The sequence below is a fragment of the Sorghum bicolor genome, chromosome 9 (assembly GCF_000003195.3).
Source record: "Sorghum bicolor cultivar BTx623 chromosome 9, Sorghum_bicolor_NCBIv3, whole genome shotgun sequence".
Lineage (NCBI taxonomy): Eukaryota > Viridiplantae > Streptophyta > Magnoliopsida > Poales > Poaceae > Sorghum > Sorghum bicolor.
In genome coordinates, this window is record NC_012878.2 from 46,175,959 (window position 1) to 46,196,382 (window position 20,424).

The window sequence follows — 20,424 nt, forward strand, 5'->3', positions numbered from 1 at the left end:
TAATATGACTGAGTTCTAATCTTTTTGCCTATTTATCTTTGTGGTTAATTCCCTAAGGGATCTGCTGCAAACAATTCAAAAAAAATAACCCAGGCATCGAGGATTCTTTTTAGGGTTTAAATTTTCCCTCATTCTCTCTTCATTTTTATTTTCACTTAGTAAATATTGTTCTTCTAAACCCAAATACGTAATTTGTTCTTGTAGGATCTCTAGTAGTCTAGGATGGCTTAGAGGGTGGGTGAATAGGCTTGTCAACTTAAAATTTCAACCTTATCAGTTTCACAGGACAGGGCGGCACTGCCTACCTAGGAGGGCGGCACTACCGGCCTATTCACAGAGAGCAGCAAAGATATGTTCGAAAAGTACTTTGGGAAATCTAGATCTGGTAAATTTCCTAGCTCCCTGCAAGTTAGTATTCACCAGAACAACTACTACAATGTGTAGAAGAGATACCACGAGGTAGATCAAGCTCAAACCCTAAAACAACTCAACTACAAGGAAAAAGTCTACATCACCCCCTGAACTATGAGGTGGTGTCTAATTTACCCCCCGAACTATGAAATAGTCTAATTTACCCCTGAACTATCGAAAACCGTTCAAATCACCCTCTTGGTTTTTTATGGCGGTTTTGCTACAGTAATCATAGTTTTGCTATAGTAACCGTGGTTTTGACTTTTTCTTTTTTTCTATTTGTTTTTATATAATCTTTGAAAAATCATAGTAAATCATAGAAAAATTATAAAATAGAAAAAATAGTTTTGTTGGACTCCACATGAGTAGATCTACGCAATAAATATATAATATGGTATACTTTAGTACAAATTTTTTCTGTAGCTTTAAATTAGTTAGAAAAATCAAATTTTATCTGTAATTAACTAGAATAATTCATAGCTGCAGCTTCTGTGGTCCAATTGTGGTGAAATTTTTTGGGTGGACTAATTATTCTATGCTTGAACTATACTAAATATTTCATACTCATAGGATCATGTATAACTAAGTTTATTCAGGTTTATTCAGGTTAATGCTTGTTAAATATAAATAAATCTATAACTAAGTTATACATGATCCGATGAGTATGAAATATTTACTATAGTTCAAGCATAGAATAATTAGTCCACCATAAAATTTTCACAGCTATAAATTATTCCAATTAATTAGAGATAAAATTTGATTTTTCTAACTAATTTAAAGCTACATAAAAGATTTATATTAAAGTATACCATATTATATATTCATTGCGTAGATCTACTCATGTGGAGTCTAACAAAATTAGATTTTGTATTTTATGATTTTTCTGTGATTTACTATAATTTTTCAAAAATTATATGAAAACAAATAGAAAAAAAGAAAAGGTCAAAACCACGGTACTGTAGCAAACCGCCATCAAAAACCGCTCGGGGAGTGACTTGAACGGTTTTGGAGAGTTCAGGCGGTAAATTAGACTGTTTCATAGTTCGGGGGTAAAGTAGACATCACCCCATAGTTCAGGGGGTCATGTAGACTTTTTCCACACAAGTAAGCATAGAGTAAATCAGCACACAATGATTTATCCCATGGTTCAGCGGTGATTTTTTTCTAAAAATTTGATCAAAATTTAAAAAATTTGACTTAGGATAAGTCTAGAAATTGATTCTTTGATGGATGGATGGAATATCATATAGTGCAAAAAATAAGATAGTCTCACACATGTTCACACTAGAGCATGATACTTTGGACTATTTGCGACGAACTTTCTCTTATTTATTTATTTATTTATTTATTTATTCACTTATAGTTTTTAAACCTTATTAGCTTAGTCTATTTTTAATGGAGTTTCGCTAGAGTTTTATGAGCATTAATTATACTGATGTGGCACCATATTAATAAAAAGAGATCTGAATATATTGAAAACCGTGACATGAAATTCCCATCGAGACCGGCCTTAAAGCTAATTTTAGCTCATTTCATTTAAGACATTCTTAAGGTGTCTTCAATGGTTCTTAAATAGCTAGTTTAGGAAGAATTTTATTGGCTATCAAAGAGAGATCAAACACAATCCGCCAAAAAACACCTTTCATATCGCACATAACTCTCCATAGTAGTATTTATTTATTTTATTATTTCTACGTTTTATCTAGTTAGCTATTTACTAATTGCTATTATGGATGCTTATAGAGAATTTAGTCAATTTAAATAATAGTTTTATCTCTAAAATTTTACGCTAAAATAGGATTATTTAAAAAAATTCGCACGGACGTGGACTCAAAGGATCTCTCCTCCAGTCCTCCTTGCTCTGTCTGGAGCTGACTTTTGCTTAGCACCTTGGACGCCTTCGCTGTCCTTGCTTCCGCGCCCGCTCCCCGCCGACCCGCCGCTCCCAAATCCCATCCAAATTCTTCCGCGTCTTTCAAAGATCGGATTTTGGGAGGGGCACCGCCCCCAGATCGGGGAGGAATCCCCGTTCGGTCTGGTGGGTTGGCCTCCGCTGCTCGCTTCTTTGCTCTTTTCTCCTCTCACAAGGGCGGCTCTTGGATGGGCTGCCTGCCGTGCTTCGGGTCGGCTGGTGAGGGGGCGGCCAAGAAGGTTGGTGCGCGGAAGGACGGTTCGTCGGATCGTCGCGTCACCCGGGTTGAATCAGGTGCGGTTCCTGGGAAAAAGCTGGATCTCGGGTGCGTCTGTGGTGTGAAATGGTCCGTAATTTCTTCTGACGTGGTCGGCTGGTGCGCCCAAAACCGGGATTTGGGTGGATAGTATTAGCGAATGAGCAAGGCAGTCCTTAAACTGCTTATATATTGGATTCAGATATGATAGAGCTGAAGTTAATCTCTCATATTTCATTAGCAAACGACATTTAGCATTTGTGGAATTAGTATTTATGTTGGGCTATATGATGAAGTAAATGATGTTAGTTTACCTTGCTTGTGGTGTTTGGGGGGGGGGGGGGGGGGGTGGGGGGTTGTTTGAGACTGTTCTACTCCGGTCCGCTCCACGTTTTCTAGCCAAACAAGTTCAGCCCCATCCGCTCTGAGGAAAAAATGTGGCCAAACAAGTTCAGCTCCACCCGCTCTGTTCGAGGAAAAAAATTGGAGTTGTGAGAGCACCTAAAGGGGTGCTCCACAAACTCCAGTTTTTTTTGGAGCTGCTCCATAGTGGAGTTAGTGAAATAGAGTTCGTGGAGTAGTCCCAAACATGCCCGAGAGGACAACCATTAGAGTTCTATGCACCCTTTGTTCATGAAGTAGCGAGTTTTGTGCATCCTTTGTTCATAATAAAGTGGCTGAGATAATTACCCCTTAAACTAAAAAAGGACCATGGCCATTGCCTTGGAAGTACTAGAGTAGTAGAGGTTAGGCTCGTCAAAGATATGTTCTTTTACACATAAGAAGTGATAATATTTGTTGAGTAAATTTCATTAAACCACCACATAGATGACGCAAGTGGGCCATTTTAGTTCATCTCTCCCCAGCTAAATTAGTTATTGCATGGCATGCTGTTTTAGTTCATTTTAGAAAGTTTTGGTCAACTCAGTGACCCCAACAAGTGGACCTTGCATCCCTAACTCCATATCCTTGGCTTAACTAGGAACACTGGAGCCAGATTTATTTTAAGTCAGCTCGTTTCTTGTTTTATAAAACACGCACAAACGTACTCTGCGAACAATGGGGTGGGTTGGTATGTTGTATGTTTATCTTCTACTATTAAATGCAACGGTACACAACTCTCCTGTGTGTTCACAGAAAAAGAAATGAAAGTCAGACTCATGACTAAACTACCACTAATTTTAGCCCCTTTCCACAAACTACCACTCTTTTCCTCCTGCATTATCCTGACCACCTGAGCCAACTTGTCAGCGTCACATAGTGCAAAACAGAGTAAAACAACGTAGTGGTAAAATGTGACATTGACGAGTGGGCCCAGGTGCTGAGGATACTGTAGGAGGCATAGGTTTATGAGAAGCGTCCAAAGTAGTGTGGTTCAATGGAATGTGGAAATTTGGGAGAATTTTCTCTAATTTGTTTGATGATGATTATTGAGCACATATCTGTCTGCCCCAGCCCCGAGATTTCACCCTGCACACTATGATCATGTGATATTGATTAGCATCAGTAGGTTCAGTTTTACTTATTTTCTTTGTTTGTTATGTATTTCACCAGTAGATTTAAGTTTCCCTACATTTATCACTTAATCCTTCCGGTTTCAAATGTCAGTTGTTTTAGGATTTTAGGTGGTCAAATTTCTTTAACTTGGCCCATCAATACATGTGCATGTGCATTACACAGATAGACAACATATGATTGATTTTATTAGTTTTTTTAGACCAAAGGCATTTAACCCTGCTTATATTGAGGGCATCACAGAAGTTTTGCTGGGGGATACCAGCTCACAAGAACGTGCAAAGCCCAGTTAAAACTCACCTCCACTTAAGACCACCTCCACCTAAAAGCAAACACCAAGCCCTACCCAACCAGAGAAACACTACCAGAAACAGGTAGGTTGCTACAACAAAAGACAAACAGAAAAGGAGGAAACCACAGCAAGAGAGCAATCCTGAACAGCAAAACGAGAACAAGAAACAGCTAAGCCACAGCTGCTTTGCCTTTGGCCTCCCTTTTCTTCATGTCTTTTGGCCGCCAGACCCTCATCATATCTGTTTGACATCATATTCCTGTCTAGGCACATTTCACCATCTTGAAAGTCCTTCCTTCATCTTCAACAGGAATTCCTCCATCTTGTCCCTGTCTTCCTTCTTCACCAGCGTCTGCCGCTGGTTTAGAAAGCCAAGAGATTTGTAAGCCACTTGTTTAGGAGATTTAAGGATTTTTTTTTTGGAGAAAACTAGAGCATTTCTTGTTTTCCACAACGCCCAACCCACACCAGCTACTATCACCCATGAGGACTTGTTCCTATCCCCACCACCTCTGTTCAGGCACAGCTCCTGGAATTTATCAATGGATGATAGTAGTTTTGGCCAGCCCAAGCTGTTTCTCACCCAGCACCAGGTCACCATCGCTATAGGGCATCTGAACAGCAGATGACCCACTTGATTTTACTATTTAACATATAACTTCCACTATTTCGAATGATATATTACCTCAAAAACACAAATCAAAGTGTCACATTGGAGCCTAAATGGCTTACATTTGGAATCAGATGGAGTACTGTGTTTTTAAATTAAAGTCCATATCAGTGGGATGGTCAAAGTTTGCTCTGAGAGGCTAGATATTCACACTTGAATCAGGTGAAAAACAAAATATGTACACTGTTGTATTTTTGGTGGGCTTGGACACTATTATACATCAGTGGGATATTGTGCATATTAAAACTGTTATAGTTTGTTAGTTGCATAATTGATACATGCATATTTCCAGTTATATATATTAGACCTTTATTAAGGTCGGCCTGCAGGACCTCTCCCCCCAACCTGATAACAACTCCTTTGATGCATGGTGGGCAAGAACAAATTCTGGGGTTGATGACCAGACAAGAAAAGGTCTCAATTCCATCATCATTCTGGGAGGTTGGTTCATTTGGAATCATCACAATCACTGTGTGTTTGATAGGATTCAACCGAGCCTAAATAGTGTTCCGGTTTCAGTAAAAGATGAGTTTCTCCTGTGGAGTTCGGCAGAGCTCGGGGAATATCCAATCTCCTTGCTCTAGAGCTAGCCAATGTGTGAGTTCCTCTCTAATGGTCTTGGGTCAAGTTTGAAATTCGAGAGAGAGGTACAACATTAGATGTAAAAGGGCGTGTGTATGTGTGTGGCTGTATGGGGTTTCTAAACCCACTCCTTTATTCTTCTTAATATAATGATACGCAGCTCTCCTGCGTGTTCGAGAAAAAAATAGGCCTTTATAAGAGATAGAAGTCTACTGTATATTTGCAAGTGTGGAACATGGCCGACAATATTATTTTACACCAGGAGGTGCATCAGCACAGGTGGCACCTTTTTTTCTCGAAACACGCAGGAGAGCTGCGCTTCATTATATTAAGAAGAGAATAAAAGGGCAAGAGCCCATACAACACACACAAACACACACGCACACGCGCACGCACACACACTCACAGACACATGCACACCACCAGTCTCAAGGGTTACTATCGCGCCAGAGACTCCATTATATAACACGACCACAGCTGAGCCAAACACTCTAACTACCGGGGAGGAGGGCAGCCAAGAGGGATAGCCCCCGAGCACAGGTGGCACCTTACTCTGGTTCCTATTCTAGTAAGGCTGCATGCAATTCATTCTTCTTTAGGTCCATCAAGTTTGCGCCTTGGAGGAGAATTTGGAGATCCTGGGTGTTATGGTAGGCAACACCTACCAAAGGAAACGGAAGGCGCGTGGCTGAGGGGGAGGGCGCGCGCGCGTGCCCAGCCCACGCGGTGTCTCAGCCGTGCGGTTAGGACCTAGAGTCCAGGAGGGTTTTGTTTAGAAAGAGAGAAAGTAGGAGATTTGTTTCTGTTTTGTAATCAGCCAAGACTATAAGGCTAGGACTAGTCCCTTTATTGAGATTAAGCCTGGATTGAGACTTTAGTCTCCCCTGGGCGCCAGGTCCCTATTCCCTATCTTCCTGTTGCTGCTCCCCTAGCCAGCCGCCGATCACGGCGCCTCCCATCCGCCGGCGTCGAACTCGCCTACCGCCGGCCACCTCTCATCCCTACCACCTCCGTCCTCTCCCTCGCCGTAACAACCTGGTATCAGAGACCATGTATTCTCCGGCACCCACCCGGCCCACCTCCATGCCGCCAACGTCGGGGATCCCGGTCACCGTGCTGCCACCGCCCATCACCACCACTACGCCGCCTCCCACCACCACCGCCACCACCACCACAATGCTGCTCCACTCGTCCGCCGCTGTGATCGTCCCATCCTCGCTGCCAGCTGCGCAGCCGATCGAGCCGACCGCCGCCGCTTTCGGCAACTTGGTCGCCGCCATCTATGGGATGCAAAAGTAGATCGGCGATCTCTCGATCCGCATGTCCTCCATGGAGAGCCGCCAGCCCTCACCGCCGCAGTCCTATCCCTACGGCCTGCCGGGCTACAACGGTGGCGGCATCCCGGCGCTGCTAGCGCCAGGGCCAGCCATCTCCGAGCTCTTCTCCGTGCCGCCGTTTCAGCCACCACTACCCGCATCCGACGCCCCCACCCCTTCCGCCGTCGCATCGCCGTCGATGACTGTGGGCGTTCCCATCACCCAAATCCCGTTTCCCTACTTGCCATCGCCGATCCCCACCATGTCCTCGATCATGGGCAGCACGCACCCGCCGCCGCCCCATCCTCCTTATGTCCCTGAACCCGCCAATCCCATTGTTCCTCGCTACCAGAAGCTGGAATTTCCCACCTATGACGGCAAGGACGACCCGCTCGGGTGGCTCAATAAATGTGAGCAGTTCTTCAGGGCGCAGCAGACACGCCACGCCGACTGGGTCTGGCTCGCGTCCTTCCACCTCAACGGGGTCGCGCAGCAATGGTACCTTGTCCTGGAGAGTGACTGTGGCCGGCCGACATGGGCTGACTTCCGGAGTCTGTGCCATCAGCGCTTTGGACCGCCGCTCAGCACCAACCACCTGTCCGACCTGGCACTTCACGTCGACAGTCGAGGCATACATGGAGGCGTTCCAGGCACAGGCGGCACACGCGGGCCACCTCGCGCCTTGCCAGAAGGCGCTGCTGTTCACCGGTGGCCTCCCGGACCACATCAGCATCGACGTCGAACTCCAGGAGCCGCAAGATCTGCAGAGCGCGATGTACCTCGCCCGGGCCTACGAGCGCCGGAACGCACCAGCACAGCTGGCCCTGCCGGTGCCTCCTCAGCGCACCCCACGTCGCGCTCCAAGGCAGCAGCCTGCGCTGCTCGCCCCGACGGCGCCAGCTCCAGCGCTCGCGGGCACGGCCGCCGCCCGCGCGCGCCCCTTCAAGCGCCTCTCGCCGGAGGAGATGGCCCTACGTCGCAAGCAGGGGCTCTGTTACAACTGTGACGAGCCCTACGCCCGCGGGCACAAGTGCGCCCGCCTCTTCTACCTAGAGGTCGCGGACTACATCGTCGAGGAACCGGATGACGCCGCCGGGACCCCGACGACGGAGCAGGCCGCGTTTGATCCGGACGCGCCCATGATCTCGTGTGCCACCATCACGGGCATCCGCATTGAGGAAACGATGCAGCTCCACGTCCGCGTCGGCAAGCAGACGCTCACGGACCTCCTCGACTCGGGGTCCACGCACAACTTCATCAGCACTGCAGCAGCCGCACGCGTGGGCCTCCAGTTCGGCGACAGTAAGGGCGCGCACGTTGTCGTGGCCAATGGCGACCGTGTCGCGTGCCGTGGCCTCACCAGCGACGTGGCTGTGCAGATTGGCGCAGAGTCGTTTCAGGTGGACCTCTACTCCATCCCACTCGAGTGCTACGACATGGTCCTTGGCATCGCGTTCCTCCGCACGCTCGGACCCGTCTTGTGAGACTTCCATGCCCTGCAGATGGCCTTCCACCGCCACGGATGTCGGGTGCTCTGGCAGGGCATTGGTGCTGCCCGCCCAGCGCACCAGCCCGCGGTCCGCGCCCACGCAGGCCACCTCTATGCCGCCAAGGAGACCGATGTAGCGCTCTTGGAGCTTCTTCTCGATGCATACGCCAACATCTTCGCCGCGCCATCTGGTCTGCCACCGGCCTGACCGTGTGACCACCGGATACACCTCAAGGCCTCGACCGAGCTGGTGGCTATACGACCGTACAGATACCTGCAGCTGCAGAAAGATGAGGCGAAGCCATGCTGCAACAGGGGATCATCCGCGCCAGCACCTCGCTGTTTTCGGCCCCTGTCCTGCTTGTCAAGAAGGCCGATGTGACATGGCGTTTCTGCGTCGACTACAGGGCGCTGAACACGGCGACCGTGAAAGACAAGTTCCCCATTCCGGTCGTCGAGGAGCTCCTCGACGAGCTGCACGGTGCCAAGTTCTTCACCAAGCTCGATCTGTGGTCCGGCTACCACCAAGTGCGCGTGCATCCCAACGATGTGGCCAAGACGGCGTTCCGGACACACCGCGGCCAATTCGAGTTCCTCGTCATGCCGTTCGGCCTCTCGAACGCGCCGTCGACGTTCCAGGCGCTCATGAACTTCATCCTCAAGCCGTTCCTCCGCCGGTGCGTCCTTGTTTCTTTGACGACATTCTCATCTATAGTGTTTCCTGGACCGCAAACTTGCAGCAGCTCCGCGCCGTCCTCGACACCCTTCGGGCGCACCACCTCCACATCAAGCGCTCGTAGTGCTCCTTCGCAGAACAGGTCGTGCACTACCTCGGGCACATCATCACGGCGACCGGTGTGGCCATGGACACGTCCAAGGTGTCCGCGGTCCAGGCGTGGCCGCAGCCCCGCTCCACCAAGGGGCTGCGCGGCATCCTCGGCCTCGCTGGTTACTATCGGTGCTTCATCCGCAACTACGGCACCATCACTGCGCCCCTAACGCAGCTGTTGCGCAAGGCCGGTTTCTAGTGGACCGACGCGGCGACCGCGACCTTTAACGAGCTCCAGGCAGACCTAGCGGCTGCACCGGTCCTCCATTTACCGGACTTCACACGGGATTTCATCGTCGACTGCGACGCCTTTGGCTTTGGCGCGGTGCTACACCAAGGGGAAGGACCGATCGCCTACTTCAGCCGCCCGTTCGCCGCTCGGCATCTCAAGTCCGCGACATATGAGCGGGAGCTCATCGGTTTGGTGCAGGCCGTACGGCATTGGCGGCCGTATCTCTGGGCGCGCTTTCATCGTTCGCACCGACCACTACGCCCTCAAGTTTCCTCCTCGACCAGCGCCTCTCCACGATCCCGCAGAACCACTGGGTGAGCAAGCTCTTCGGCTATGTTTTTTTGGTGTATTATCGACAGGGCCACCTCAACGTGGTCGCCGACGCCTTGTCATGGTGGGACGACGACTCCCCCCTGCTGGACTCCTTGGCAGCCGAGCCTGCGCACTGAGCTCTTCGCCGACCTGCGCACTGAGCTGCAGGCGAGCCCGGAGCTGCGTGCCCGATGAGATGCCGTCGCAGCGGGCGAGCACGGTCCCAGCTGGAGCATGCGCGACGGCCTCATCCTCCACAAGTCGCGTGTTCGTTCCCGCTACGACGTAGGTCCTCGACGACATCCTCCAGCTTGTGCACACCAGGGCGCACGAGGGCATCCAGAAGACTCTCCAGCGCCTCAGGGCCGAATTTTACGTCGAGCATGATCGTCGAGTGGTCCGTGACTCTTCATCCAGCTGGCCTCCTACAGCCCCTGCCGGTCCCCTCCAGAGTTTGGGCGGACATCTCCATCGACTTCATCGAGGCCCTGCCCAAGGTGCACGGCAAAAGCGTCATCCTCACCATCGTGGATCAGTTCTCCAAGTACGCGCACTTCATCGCGTTGGGGCACCCGTACACCGCCGCGCCCGTCACCCGCGCATTCTTCCACGACATTGTTCGGCTCCACGGCTTCTCGGAGTCCATCGTCAGTGATCGCGACCCGGTCTTCACCGGCCGGGTGTGGCGGGATCTATTCCGCCAGGCTGGCGTCCAGCTGCGTCTCAGCACGGCCTTCCATCCTCAAACGGATGGCCAGTCTGAGGCGGTGAACAAGACCATCGCCATGTAGCTGAGGTGCCTCACCGGCGACCGTCCCCGCGACTGGCTGCCCTGGGCTGAGTTCTGCCACAACACGGCGTTTCACTCCGCGCTCCGGACTTCGCCGTTCGCCGTGGTCTACGGTCGGCCGCCCTCGGATCTCCTGCCGTACACGCAGGGGCGGGCCGACATGGCAGTAGTGGATGCTATGCTGGCCAGCCGGGATGAGTTCCTAGCTGAAGTTCGAGCTCGCCTTCTTCAAGCTCAAGAGCACGCACGTTGTACGCACGACGCCAAACACAGTCCGCTCCAGCTCTCCATCGGCGAGTGGGTTTGGCTCCGTCTCCTGCATCCCCCTACCAAGGCGCTGGTCCCGGGCGGTCTTGGGAAGCTTGGTCCCAAGTTTGCCGGCCCTTACCAAGTCGTCGAGAAGACCAACGAAGTTGCATACAGGCTGGCTCTTCCTGCAGGCGCGCGCATCCACGACGTCTTCCATGTTGGGGTGCTCAAGCCATTCCGCGGCACTCCACTGGTCAACGTCCCGGCTTTGCCCCCGCTACGCCATGGGTGGCTGCTGCTGCGTCCTGAGCGCGTTCTCCGTTCCAGCCTCCGTCGCGGGGAGTGGTTCGTTCTCGTGCAGTGGGCCGACATGCCAGCGTCTGAGGCCACTTGGGAGCACCGGGAGGAGTTCCGCGCTGCGCACCCTGACCTCCAGCTCGAGGACGAGCTGTTCCCCGAGGAGGGGAGAGATGTTATGGTAGGCAACACCTACCAAAGGAAACGGAAGGCGCGTGGCTGAGGGGGAGGGCGCGCGCGCGTGCCCAGCCCACGCGGTGTCTCAGCCGTGCGGTTAGGACCTAGAGTCCAGGAGGGTTTTGTTTAGAAAGAGAGAAAGTAGGAGATTTGTTTCTGTTTTGTAATCAGCCAAGACTATAAGGCTAGGACTAGTCCCTTTATTGAGATTAAGCCTGGATTGAGACTTTAGTCTCCCCTGGGCGCCAGGTCCCTATTCCCTATCTTCCTGTTGCTGCTCCCCTAGCCAGCCGCCGATCACGGCGCCTCCCATCCGCCGGCGTCGAACTCGCCTACCGCCGGCCACCTCTCATCCCTACCACCTCCGTCCTCTCCCTCGCCGTAACACTGGGCACCCCTGAGGTGTAAAATTTTCTTGTGGCTTGGCTTGCTTCAAAAAGCAGTCCTGGATGGCTAATCAATTGTCCAAATATAGTTTAACACATCCTGCTGATTGCTTATTGTGTGACCCAAGTTGAAGAGACCATCCAGCATATTTTAGTTTCTTGTATTTTTGCTCGGCAGGTCTGGACCTTGGTATTACAGAAGTTTGAACTTGCGTTACTAGAACCTGGTCGATGTAACATGTTTCCCCAGCTGGTGGTATGGTGCTACCAAGAAGATACCTAAAGGATAACACTTTAGTCATCCTAGTAGCTTGGTAAAAATGGAAGCATTGAAATGCATGTGTGTTAGGCTGTTAGCTCAAATGCGCAAATGATTTTACAGGCGGTGAGTACTGCCTTTGGTGCTTTGCAGGAGCTTCTGCTCTCCAGGAGCTGCTCCTTTGGTTGCCCCCCGGATTAGGTTTGAGTTTTCCTGGTTGTTTGTATTTTTTCATGGTCTTTATTTGTTTTGTTGTTTGTATTTTTTCATGGTCTTTATTTGTTTTAGGTGTGGTTGTGTGAGTTGGGAGTTTCGGGGTGTTTCTGGGAGAAGGCTCCATGCCCTCTCCTCTAGTGTTCTTTCTTCCATCTTAATGAAATGGCACACAGCCCTCCTGCAGTGTTCGAGAAAAAAAATTACTGTAAGGTATCTCTACCTAATACTATCAAAAGCAATAAGGTTTCTTCTTCCGTTGCTTCTAGAAGCCTTCTTGAACTGTGCACATCAACAGCCATGTTGTTCCCTGTCTTTCTGTTATCATCCATGACAGCTTGGAACTAAAGTTGTTTCCGTGCAAAGCTCAGAAACTATCCTTTGTATGCCTTCTATGATTCTATCCAGTAAGAATCAAAACACAAACCATATTCTATCAATGCTTGCTGGTCAAGCAGTCCATGTACCCAACAGCAAACCTCTTACGCACACATGCATGCAGACCCGGTCGGCATGTTCCAGCCTGACACAGCATGTTATTAGGGCGTTTTTTACAAAAGATGCTGCTATGGCGTTTTTTTACGAAAGAAGAGATCTGCGAGGGGAAAGGATCAAAGTAAGCTGCGCTGTGTGCTTGAGCACATGAGTCTCTTACGGTATTAGGGCTGGGAGTGCTGGTTGAGGTTAAAGTGTGCTGGACCAGGAAGATGTGGCCCAAGTTGACTTTTTTTTATTCATTTTATTGTCTTTTTTTTTTCTTTCCCTTTTTTCCTTTTAAAACATGTAATTTATGTATGTGTCGGGTTAGTCAAATAAAGATGTGGTTCACCAAAGGTTGGGTCATCGGCCCCATAAACTTGGGTTGGGTTTGCATACCGCGTCCTAAATTATCATCCAATGATATATTCTATTTTCTAAATATTGACCGTAAGATCGTTACTCGTAGCAATGCATGAGCATGTTGCTAAGTGCTCTAGCATCAACTTATTCCGAAATACTTGATGTATGACCTGTCTTGTTGCACTGAATTTCTTTTAGTTTTCATTTACTACTTTAACTTTGCATATTTGGTTGTAGTTCAACTTGTTTATGTTGAACCCTTTAAGCTGGATGCAACCTAACTCTAGACTAACTTCTGCTTTAGATAAATCAAAAGCACAGGGTGGACCAGACTCTAAGAAGGATGCAGTCATCCTGAGGGATGAGAACAATCAACATATTGCAGCACACACTTTCACTTTTCGTGAACTTGCGGCTGCCACTAAGAACTTCAGACAAGATTGCTTATTGGGTGAGGGAGGTTTTGGTCGTGTTTATAAAGGACGTTTGGAGAATGGGCAGGTTTGTGATTCGAAATGCTTGGATGCTTATGAATTCCATTTTTCTTATATTGATCCTCTCGTATTTTACAATATGGTTGACACATAGGTGAGAATACCTTTTCTTTAGTGTAACTCTTAACCAAACTACACCATGCAGGTTGTTGCAGTGAAGCAACTTGATCGCAATGGTCTTCAAGGAAACAGGGAGTTTCTGGTTGAGGTTCTAATGCTTAGTCTGTTGCACCATGACAACCTAGTCAACCTAATTGGATACTGTGCTGATGGGGACCAACGTCTTCTTGTATACGAGTTTATGCCATTGGGATCACTTGAGGATCATTTGCATGGTTAGTTTGCTATAGTTATGAACATTTATTACTAAGACACACTTATCTTGAAAGAGTTCTATTAAATAGCATCAATCAACAGATCTTCTTTGAGAAATCTAAATGGACCTAGGCATAATCGCATCACTTAGAGGCAGTTCTAATATTCATCAGTCTACATTTGAGATGCTTTGTTTTGTGGAGAAGATGGGCATGTATCCATGTTATTTCTTAGTGAACATTCAGTACTTGAATTTTGCAGTTCTAGAGTTTCTTTAGATCACCATCCAGGAATGAAAACCTTTTTTTCATTTCACTTTAATTATGACTTGTGGGAACTCTTAATTTTTTCTTGAAAAATATATTCACACATTTATTTTTGTGAGAGAATATGTCAAGGGGAAATCGTAGATTGATTAATTGAGGAGCAAGGCTACAAAATATATAGGCAAGGATGCCTTAGTATGGCCTATGGAAACAGAACCAATCTACGGTAATCCTTGCCTAATACAACTTGCAATGCACCAGGGAAGATCATGCAGGGCCTGCAAGGCTGGCAACAGATCACACCCATGAGGCCAATAGGCCTGGGCGACTAGGCCTATAGAGGATGGACTAACAGCCCAATCTATATAGTCTAACAATTCTCATATGTCAAAATTTTCCTGAATAAAATTTAATTATATAATTGACTTTTATGTTAGATATTCCACCTGAAAAGGAACCTCTGGACTGGAATACACGTATGAAGATTGCTGCTGGTGCCGCCAAGGGCTTAGAGTACTTGCATGATAAGGCAAGTCCTCCTGTTATTTACAGGGATTTCAAGTCCTCAAACATTCTACTTGGTGAAGGGTTTCATCCGAAGCTATCAGACTTTGGACTTGCCAAACTTGGTCCTGTTGGTGACAAGACTCACGTTTCAACACGTGTTATGGGAACTTATGGCTACTGTGCTCCAGAGTATGCAATGACAGGGCAGCTTACAGTTAAATCTGATGTATATAGTTTTGGTGTTGTGTTCCTTGAACTGATTACTGGCCGCAAAGCAATTGACAACACAAAACCCCACGGAGAGCAAAACCTAGTTGCATGGGTATGTTTGTTGTCTACTTAATTTTCTTCATAAAATTAATCATTTGCCTTCAGTTTACCAATGAAAAGGTCACACAGTCATTGCATTTCTTGAGATAAAGTGAATACAATTATATAATAGTGCATCTAATAAAAAATACAGCAAGATTTTGTCAAAAGAATTATTATAGGATAAACTGTTTTCCTGATCTTGAACAATAAGACAGTTCCAACAAAAAGAAACAGAATAGGTCAGTGCAGCCTGTTTAGTCAGCAGAACAAATGCCCAACCAAGGAGTTTTTAGGAAGCCACATAGATTGTTGCAGTCTAGCAAATCAGTTTCTTTGAGCTACTCTGCTATGGTTTTCCCTTTCACTTTTGTTTGATTGTTCTATTTCTTTTAACCCCTTTTCATGTGATCAGTATTTATGGTGATGGACTTCTATCTTGTGCTACTTCGTAAACCATTTCCTTTTCTTTTTCCATTCCTTGAGCACTATCTCTAAATTCTATAGCATGATACCATTGCTATACTTGATCGAATTATTTTTTAAACGGTATAGAATGCTTGTGACATCAGTAGTTCCTCCGTAGAAGTATTCAGTTGGTGCCATATCATGCGTGGAATTAGTTATACCAAAAATTGTCTTCTGCATATTCTCAGGCTGCTTAGTCTTATATAAACATTAATATGGATATGTTCTGAATTATAAGTTTGGTACCTGGTTTATTTCAATTTTTTTTGCAGGCTCGTCCTCTATTCAAGGACCGCAGAAAATTTCCTAAAATGGCTGATCCATTACTTCAGGGTCGCTTCCCCATGAGGGGACTGTATCAAGCTTTAGCTGTTGCTGCAATGTGTTTGCAAGAGCAGGCTGCTACTCGCCCCTTTATAGGTGACGTGGTCACTGCTCTGTCATACCTAGCTTCTCAGACATATGATCCAAATGCGCCTGTTCAACATAATCGGAGTAATTCATCTACTCCGAGGGTTAGCCGAGGTGGCGGGAGCAATGACCAACGCCGTCTCCGCTCACCGAATCACCATTCTCCAGATTTGAGAAGGGAAGCCACCGCAGCATCAAAATACGAAGCTGAGGTTAGCAGGACAAACTCTGGTAGTGGTTCTGGTCGCCGGTCTGGCTTGGATGATGTGGATATGTCAGGTTCACAATTGGGTAGTCCTGCTCACGCAGGAAGGAAGAGGGGATCTCCTAGGACTGCTGAAAGCCAGCGTGCTATAGCAGAGACCAAAACTTGTGGGGAAAAATCAAGAGGGAGAAAGTGACCAAACTCTCAGAGCAGCATTGAATGTATGAGCAGAATGCTGAAGCAGAAGGTTCATCCACTCATCATTCAGAAAGAAAAGATGAGTTCCTTGCTAGCACCAAACAGGACATCTTGGTCCCTTGGTCTTTGTGAATAGAGCTTTCCCCTTTTCCCTTCACCGGCTGTTGTCACTGCTTCGTGACTTCTCCATACAAATATCATTGCCACCACAACCACCATCAAAACTCCCATTCCTGGCATCTATTCCTCATGAATGTGATCATCATGCTATGAGCCTTTGTCATCACGGTGTATAACAACATTCGGTTCAAAATATTGAGGTGAGGCAAAAATCTGCACTGGGGAGCACAGGATCTCACCCAGTGGGTATCTTCTGTTGCTGTTGCATGATGGGTGTCAGCAATCACACCATTGTCGAGGGATGTGATGTTCTTTTCTTGAATGGTTTGTACCTGGGGTTACAGCAGTCCACCTGTGTTTGATACATCTGTCTTGTAACATTTTTGTGTTGAGTTGTCAGAACACATCCTTTATGCTCTCTGCACCAAAAAACTGTCGTGCCCCTTTCATCATATCTTATGCATGCTGTTCTGAAAACTGTTTCTTCCTCCTTTTTTTGGTGCGCCAAACTTTCATTCATTAGATGTTGCATCAGAACTGGGTGCCAATCATGACTGGTGATATAGCCATTCACTTCCAATGATCTTTTCTAGAGGATACTCCCGCTATGGGTTTGTGTTGGTTAAACTTTTCTAAGTTTGACTAGGTTTGTAGAAAACATTAGCATCATTTGTATCTTCAGATAAATTTATTATGAAAATATATTCAATGATTTATCTAATATTAGATACTAATTATGCACAGTAATTATTAATATTTTCTTATATATATTTGGTCAAAGTTGATAATTTTTTATTTGTCGAGAGGTGAGAATGACACTCTTTATAGACGGATGGATTATGCAAGAAAAATTTAATACATGTTTATTTCACATTGCAAGTAAAGCATACACTGTCTATGAAAGCAGATCGGATACCACTAATATATACAAATATAAATACTTAGACTCCAATTCAGGCATGGATATGTGTCGAATATGCATATGAAACGAAAGTTTTGGTTAGTGAATACTACTCCATCCTCCCTCCATCCTAAATTATAAGATGTTTGAATTTTTTTGAGCCCAGATTTGATCACTCGTCTTATTTTTTTAAAAAAATTATGCAAACATAGTCAAATTTAAGTCATTTTTAAAGAACTTTAAAAAAAATCTATATAACCCCTAAACTATTGGGGTGGACTACTTCAACACCTCCCGCCCTCCGGAACTATAAAACTGGATATTCTACCCCTGAACTTTCAAAATCGATCAAATAACCCCTCGAGTGGTGTTGGAGGGTGGTTTTGTCTTTTTTTAAATTTATTTTTGATGAATCTTTGAAAAATCATAATAAATCACAAAAAAATCATAAAATGAAAAATTCAATTTTATTGGACTCATGAGTAGATCTACACAGTGAATATATAATATGGTATACTTTAGTACAAAGTTTTTGTTGTAGCTTTAAATCTATATATGTAGTTCCTATGATTCAATTGTGGTAAAATTTTTATGGTGAGCTCATTATTATATGCTTGGTAAAAGTTTCGTACCCATTGGATCACGTATCACTTATTTATAGATGTATTTAGCTTTATTCTTGTTAAATCTATACTTTATACATAACTAAGTTATACGTGATCCAATGAGTATGAAATTTTTATCATAGTTCAATGATACAATAATGAGCCCACCATAAAAATTTTACCACAATTAGACTATAGGAACTACATATATAAATTATTCAATTTAATTACAGAAAAACATAGATTTAAAGCTATAACAAAAACTTTATACTAAAGTATACCATATTATATCATAAGGAGTCTAAAATTAAACTTTTGATTTTCTGATTTTTTTGTTATTTATTATGATTTTTTAAAGATTCAGTGAAAATAAATAAAAAAGAAAAAGACAAAACCACCCTCTAAAACCACTTGGGGGAGGGTTATTTGACCGGTTTTGAAAGTTCAGGGGTAGAGTATCTGGTTTTATAGTTCGGGAGATGAAGTAGTCCACCCTAGATAGTTTGGGAGGGGGGTATGTAGATTTTTTCCAAGAACTTTTATTAATAAACTAAGCAACGATAAAAAAAGTGATATTTTGTATAAAATTTTAAATAAGATGAGTAGTCAAACTTGATGAGCGGCTACAGCGGCTTCCAGGGATCCGGGCGTGGCGGAGGCAGGTTCTTTGGACGAGGGCAGGAGCTCCTCTGGTCGTCAGTAGCCGACTCCGCCAAGTCCAAAGGTTGCTTCGTCCAACTACAACGGTGGATTCCCTCAACAAGCAGACTCCCAGGTCAGCATGCGTGCAAGTGGCCGAGGTCAGCATCAGCCGACCCAAACACACGTGCATGATGCTGTGCAAGGAACTGCTACTACGCAAGCAGCCGGTGCCATGGCGTCCAATACTACTTAAATATCAATTTTAATCATGAAATAAATAAGAAAAAGAACCAATATACAAACAACACCTAGAATTAGGGTTTGATCCGACAGAATTCCACGAGTTTTGCTGTTTATCTATTTCTGTAGGGGGTTATCAGAAAATATGGAAGAAAGACCCACACGTCGGGTTTACATAGAGATATTAACTTGTGCGTCAATTTTTCTCGGTCTAGAAGGTTCCAGAAGCCACACGAACGAGCGGGAGGCTGAGCGGGCCCACAGGCAGGGCGCCCGCCCAGCCCCTCTGGGTGCCCGCCCACCTATGGTGGCCAATCAGGGTGCATTACGCGGATTATGCTCCACCGTCTTTGAGGATCAAGGAGAACCGTTCAATCAAGGTCGGTTTGATCCGACGGCTCAGATTCATTTGAGAGGGCTATATAAGCAAGACCCCTGGCCCCGGAGAAATCAATCACCACTATTCATTAGCATATTTTCCAGAGAGGATTTAGAGAGAGAGGTTCCTTTAGGGATCCAACCTCATAGGGCTTAGCATCCAATGTGAGAGTAGAATTAGTTCTACTAGATTGAAAGAGATAGAGTGGAGGTGTAGATCGGAGGAAGCCCGGTCTGTCGGTGTCTACTCCGAGGTTGTACCTTCGGGATCAAGTCTCCTAACCCGAGGCTTGCTCCTAGGATTCTTCAGTATTTCGACTTCTACATTCTAGTAAGTTCTTTGTTTTATTGTCCTTTGGTTTATGAGTTTACTTTGATCTCTTCGCGTAGAGTTTGAGTAATCATCTCTAGTGTAAACGTGGTGTTTGGGCTAGGATACTCATAGATATCCCCTGTCTAGTCGGACCATGGTAGTAGCGAGAAACTTGATATTTCCGAGTTACCTTTGTAGCCCATAATCCCGTTAGCAGGATCGATAGGTTTTATAGGTGCGGGTCGAACATCCTCTGTGGTGTCTAGATTCCGTGAGCCTCCCCAATAGAACAGTAGATCATCCTTACCAAGGTTAGAACGAGGGTGCAGTTGAAGTCTTCTCTATACATCACTCACATCGAGTCATAGTGGTTGTAGCCTAAAGGTTAGTAGTAATAGACCTAGTTAGTCAGATGCACGCTTTCTCCTAGTGGTAAAAATATAAATATGATACTTTGGATAACATCCCGGGTGAAGTGCTCACCGATATTCGTGCGTTTGCGGATTAACTCCTGATTGCGTTACCAAATATCAACAAGCCGTTTTGGCGCCGTTGCCGGGGAGAACGACGGTTTGCTGAGATAACCTTGAGTCTTACTACTAGCTTGTATTCATACTTTTATTTTTTCTTATCTTTTTATATATTTTTCTTACTCTTACCTTATGGAAAACCAAGATTCTAAATCGATCTATTAATTTGCAACACCCTCGGTAACTCACCTTTTACCATGGGAGTCATTACAGCCTATCCAAACATCCCAGTATAGGTTAAGTTCCAGGTTGATTGCCATGATTCAAAACCTATCCTTTTCAGGAAAGGAAGACGAAAACTCTTACCTTCATATTAGAGATTTTGAGCAAACATGTGTGTCGGCGTCTGGACACGTGGTCTAGACACAAACGAGTATATGTATGCGTGACTACCTAAACCTCGATGGTGATGCAAGTAAAACACAGAGAATTTATACTGGTTCGGGCTAAGGATGCCCTACGTCCAGTGAGATCGAGGGTCTGTATTGCCTTGCA

The 20,424-nt window shown here is 46.0% G+C and overlaps 1 protein-coding gene across 1 annotated transcript; it reads left to right on the top strand.

Moving 5' to 3' along the window:
* LOC8077667 (serine/threonine-protein kinase PBL27) lies at positions 2,255-16,813 on the top strand. Its single transcript, XM_002439648.2, has 5 exons — positions 2,255-2,617; positions 13,332-13,528; positions 13,667-13,856; positions 14,540-14,931; positions 15,659-16,813. The coding sequence occupies exons 1-5, from the start codon at positions 2,512-2,514 to the stop codon at positions 16,196-16,198; spliced, it is 1,425 nt and encodes a 474-aa protein (XP_002439693.1). The 5' UTR covers positions 2,255-2,511; the 3' UTR covers positions 16,199-16,813.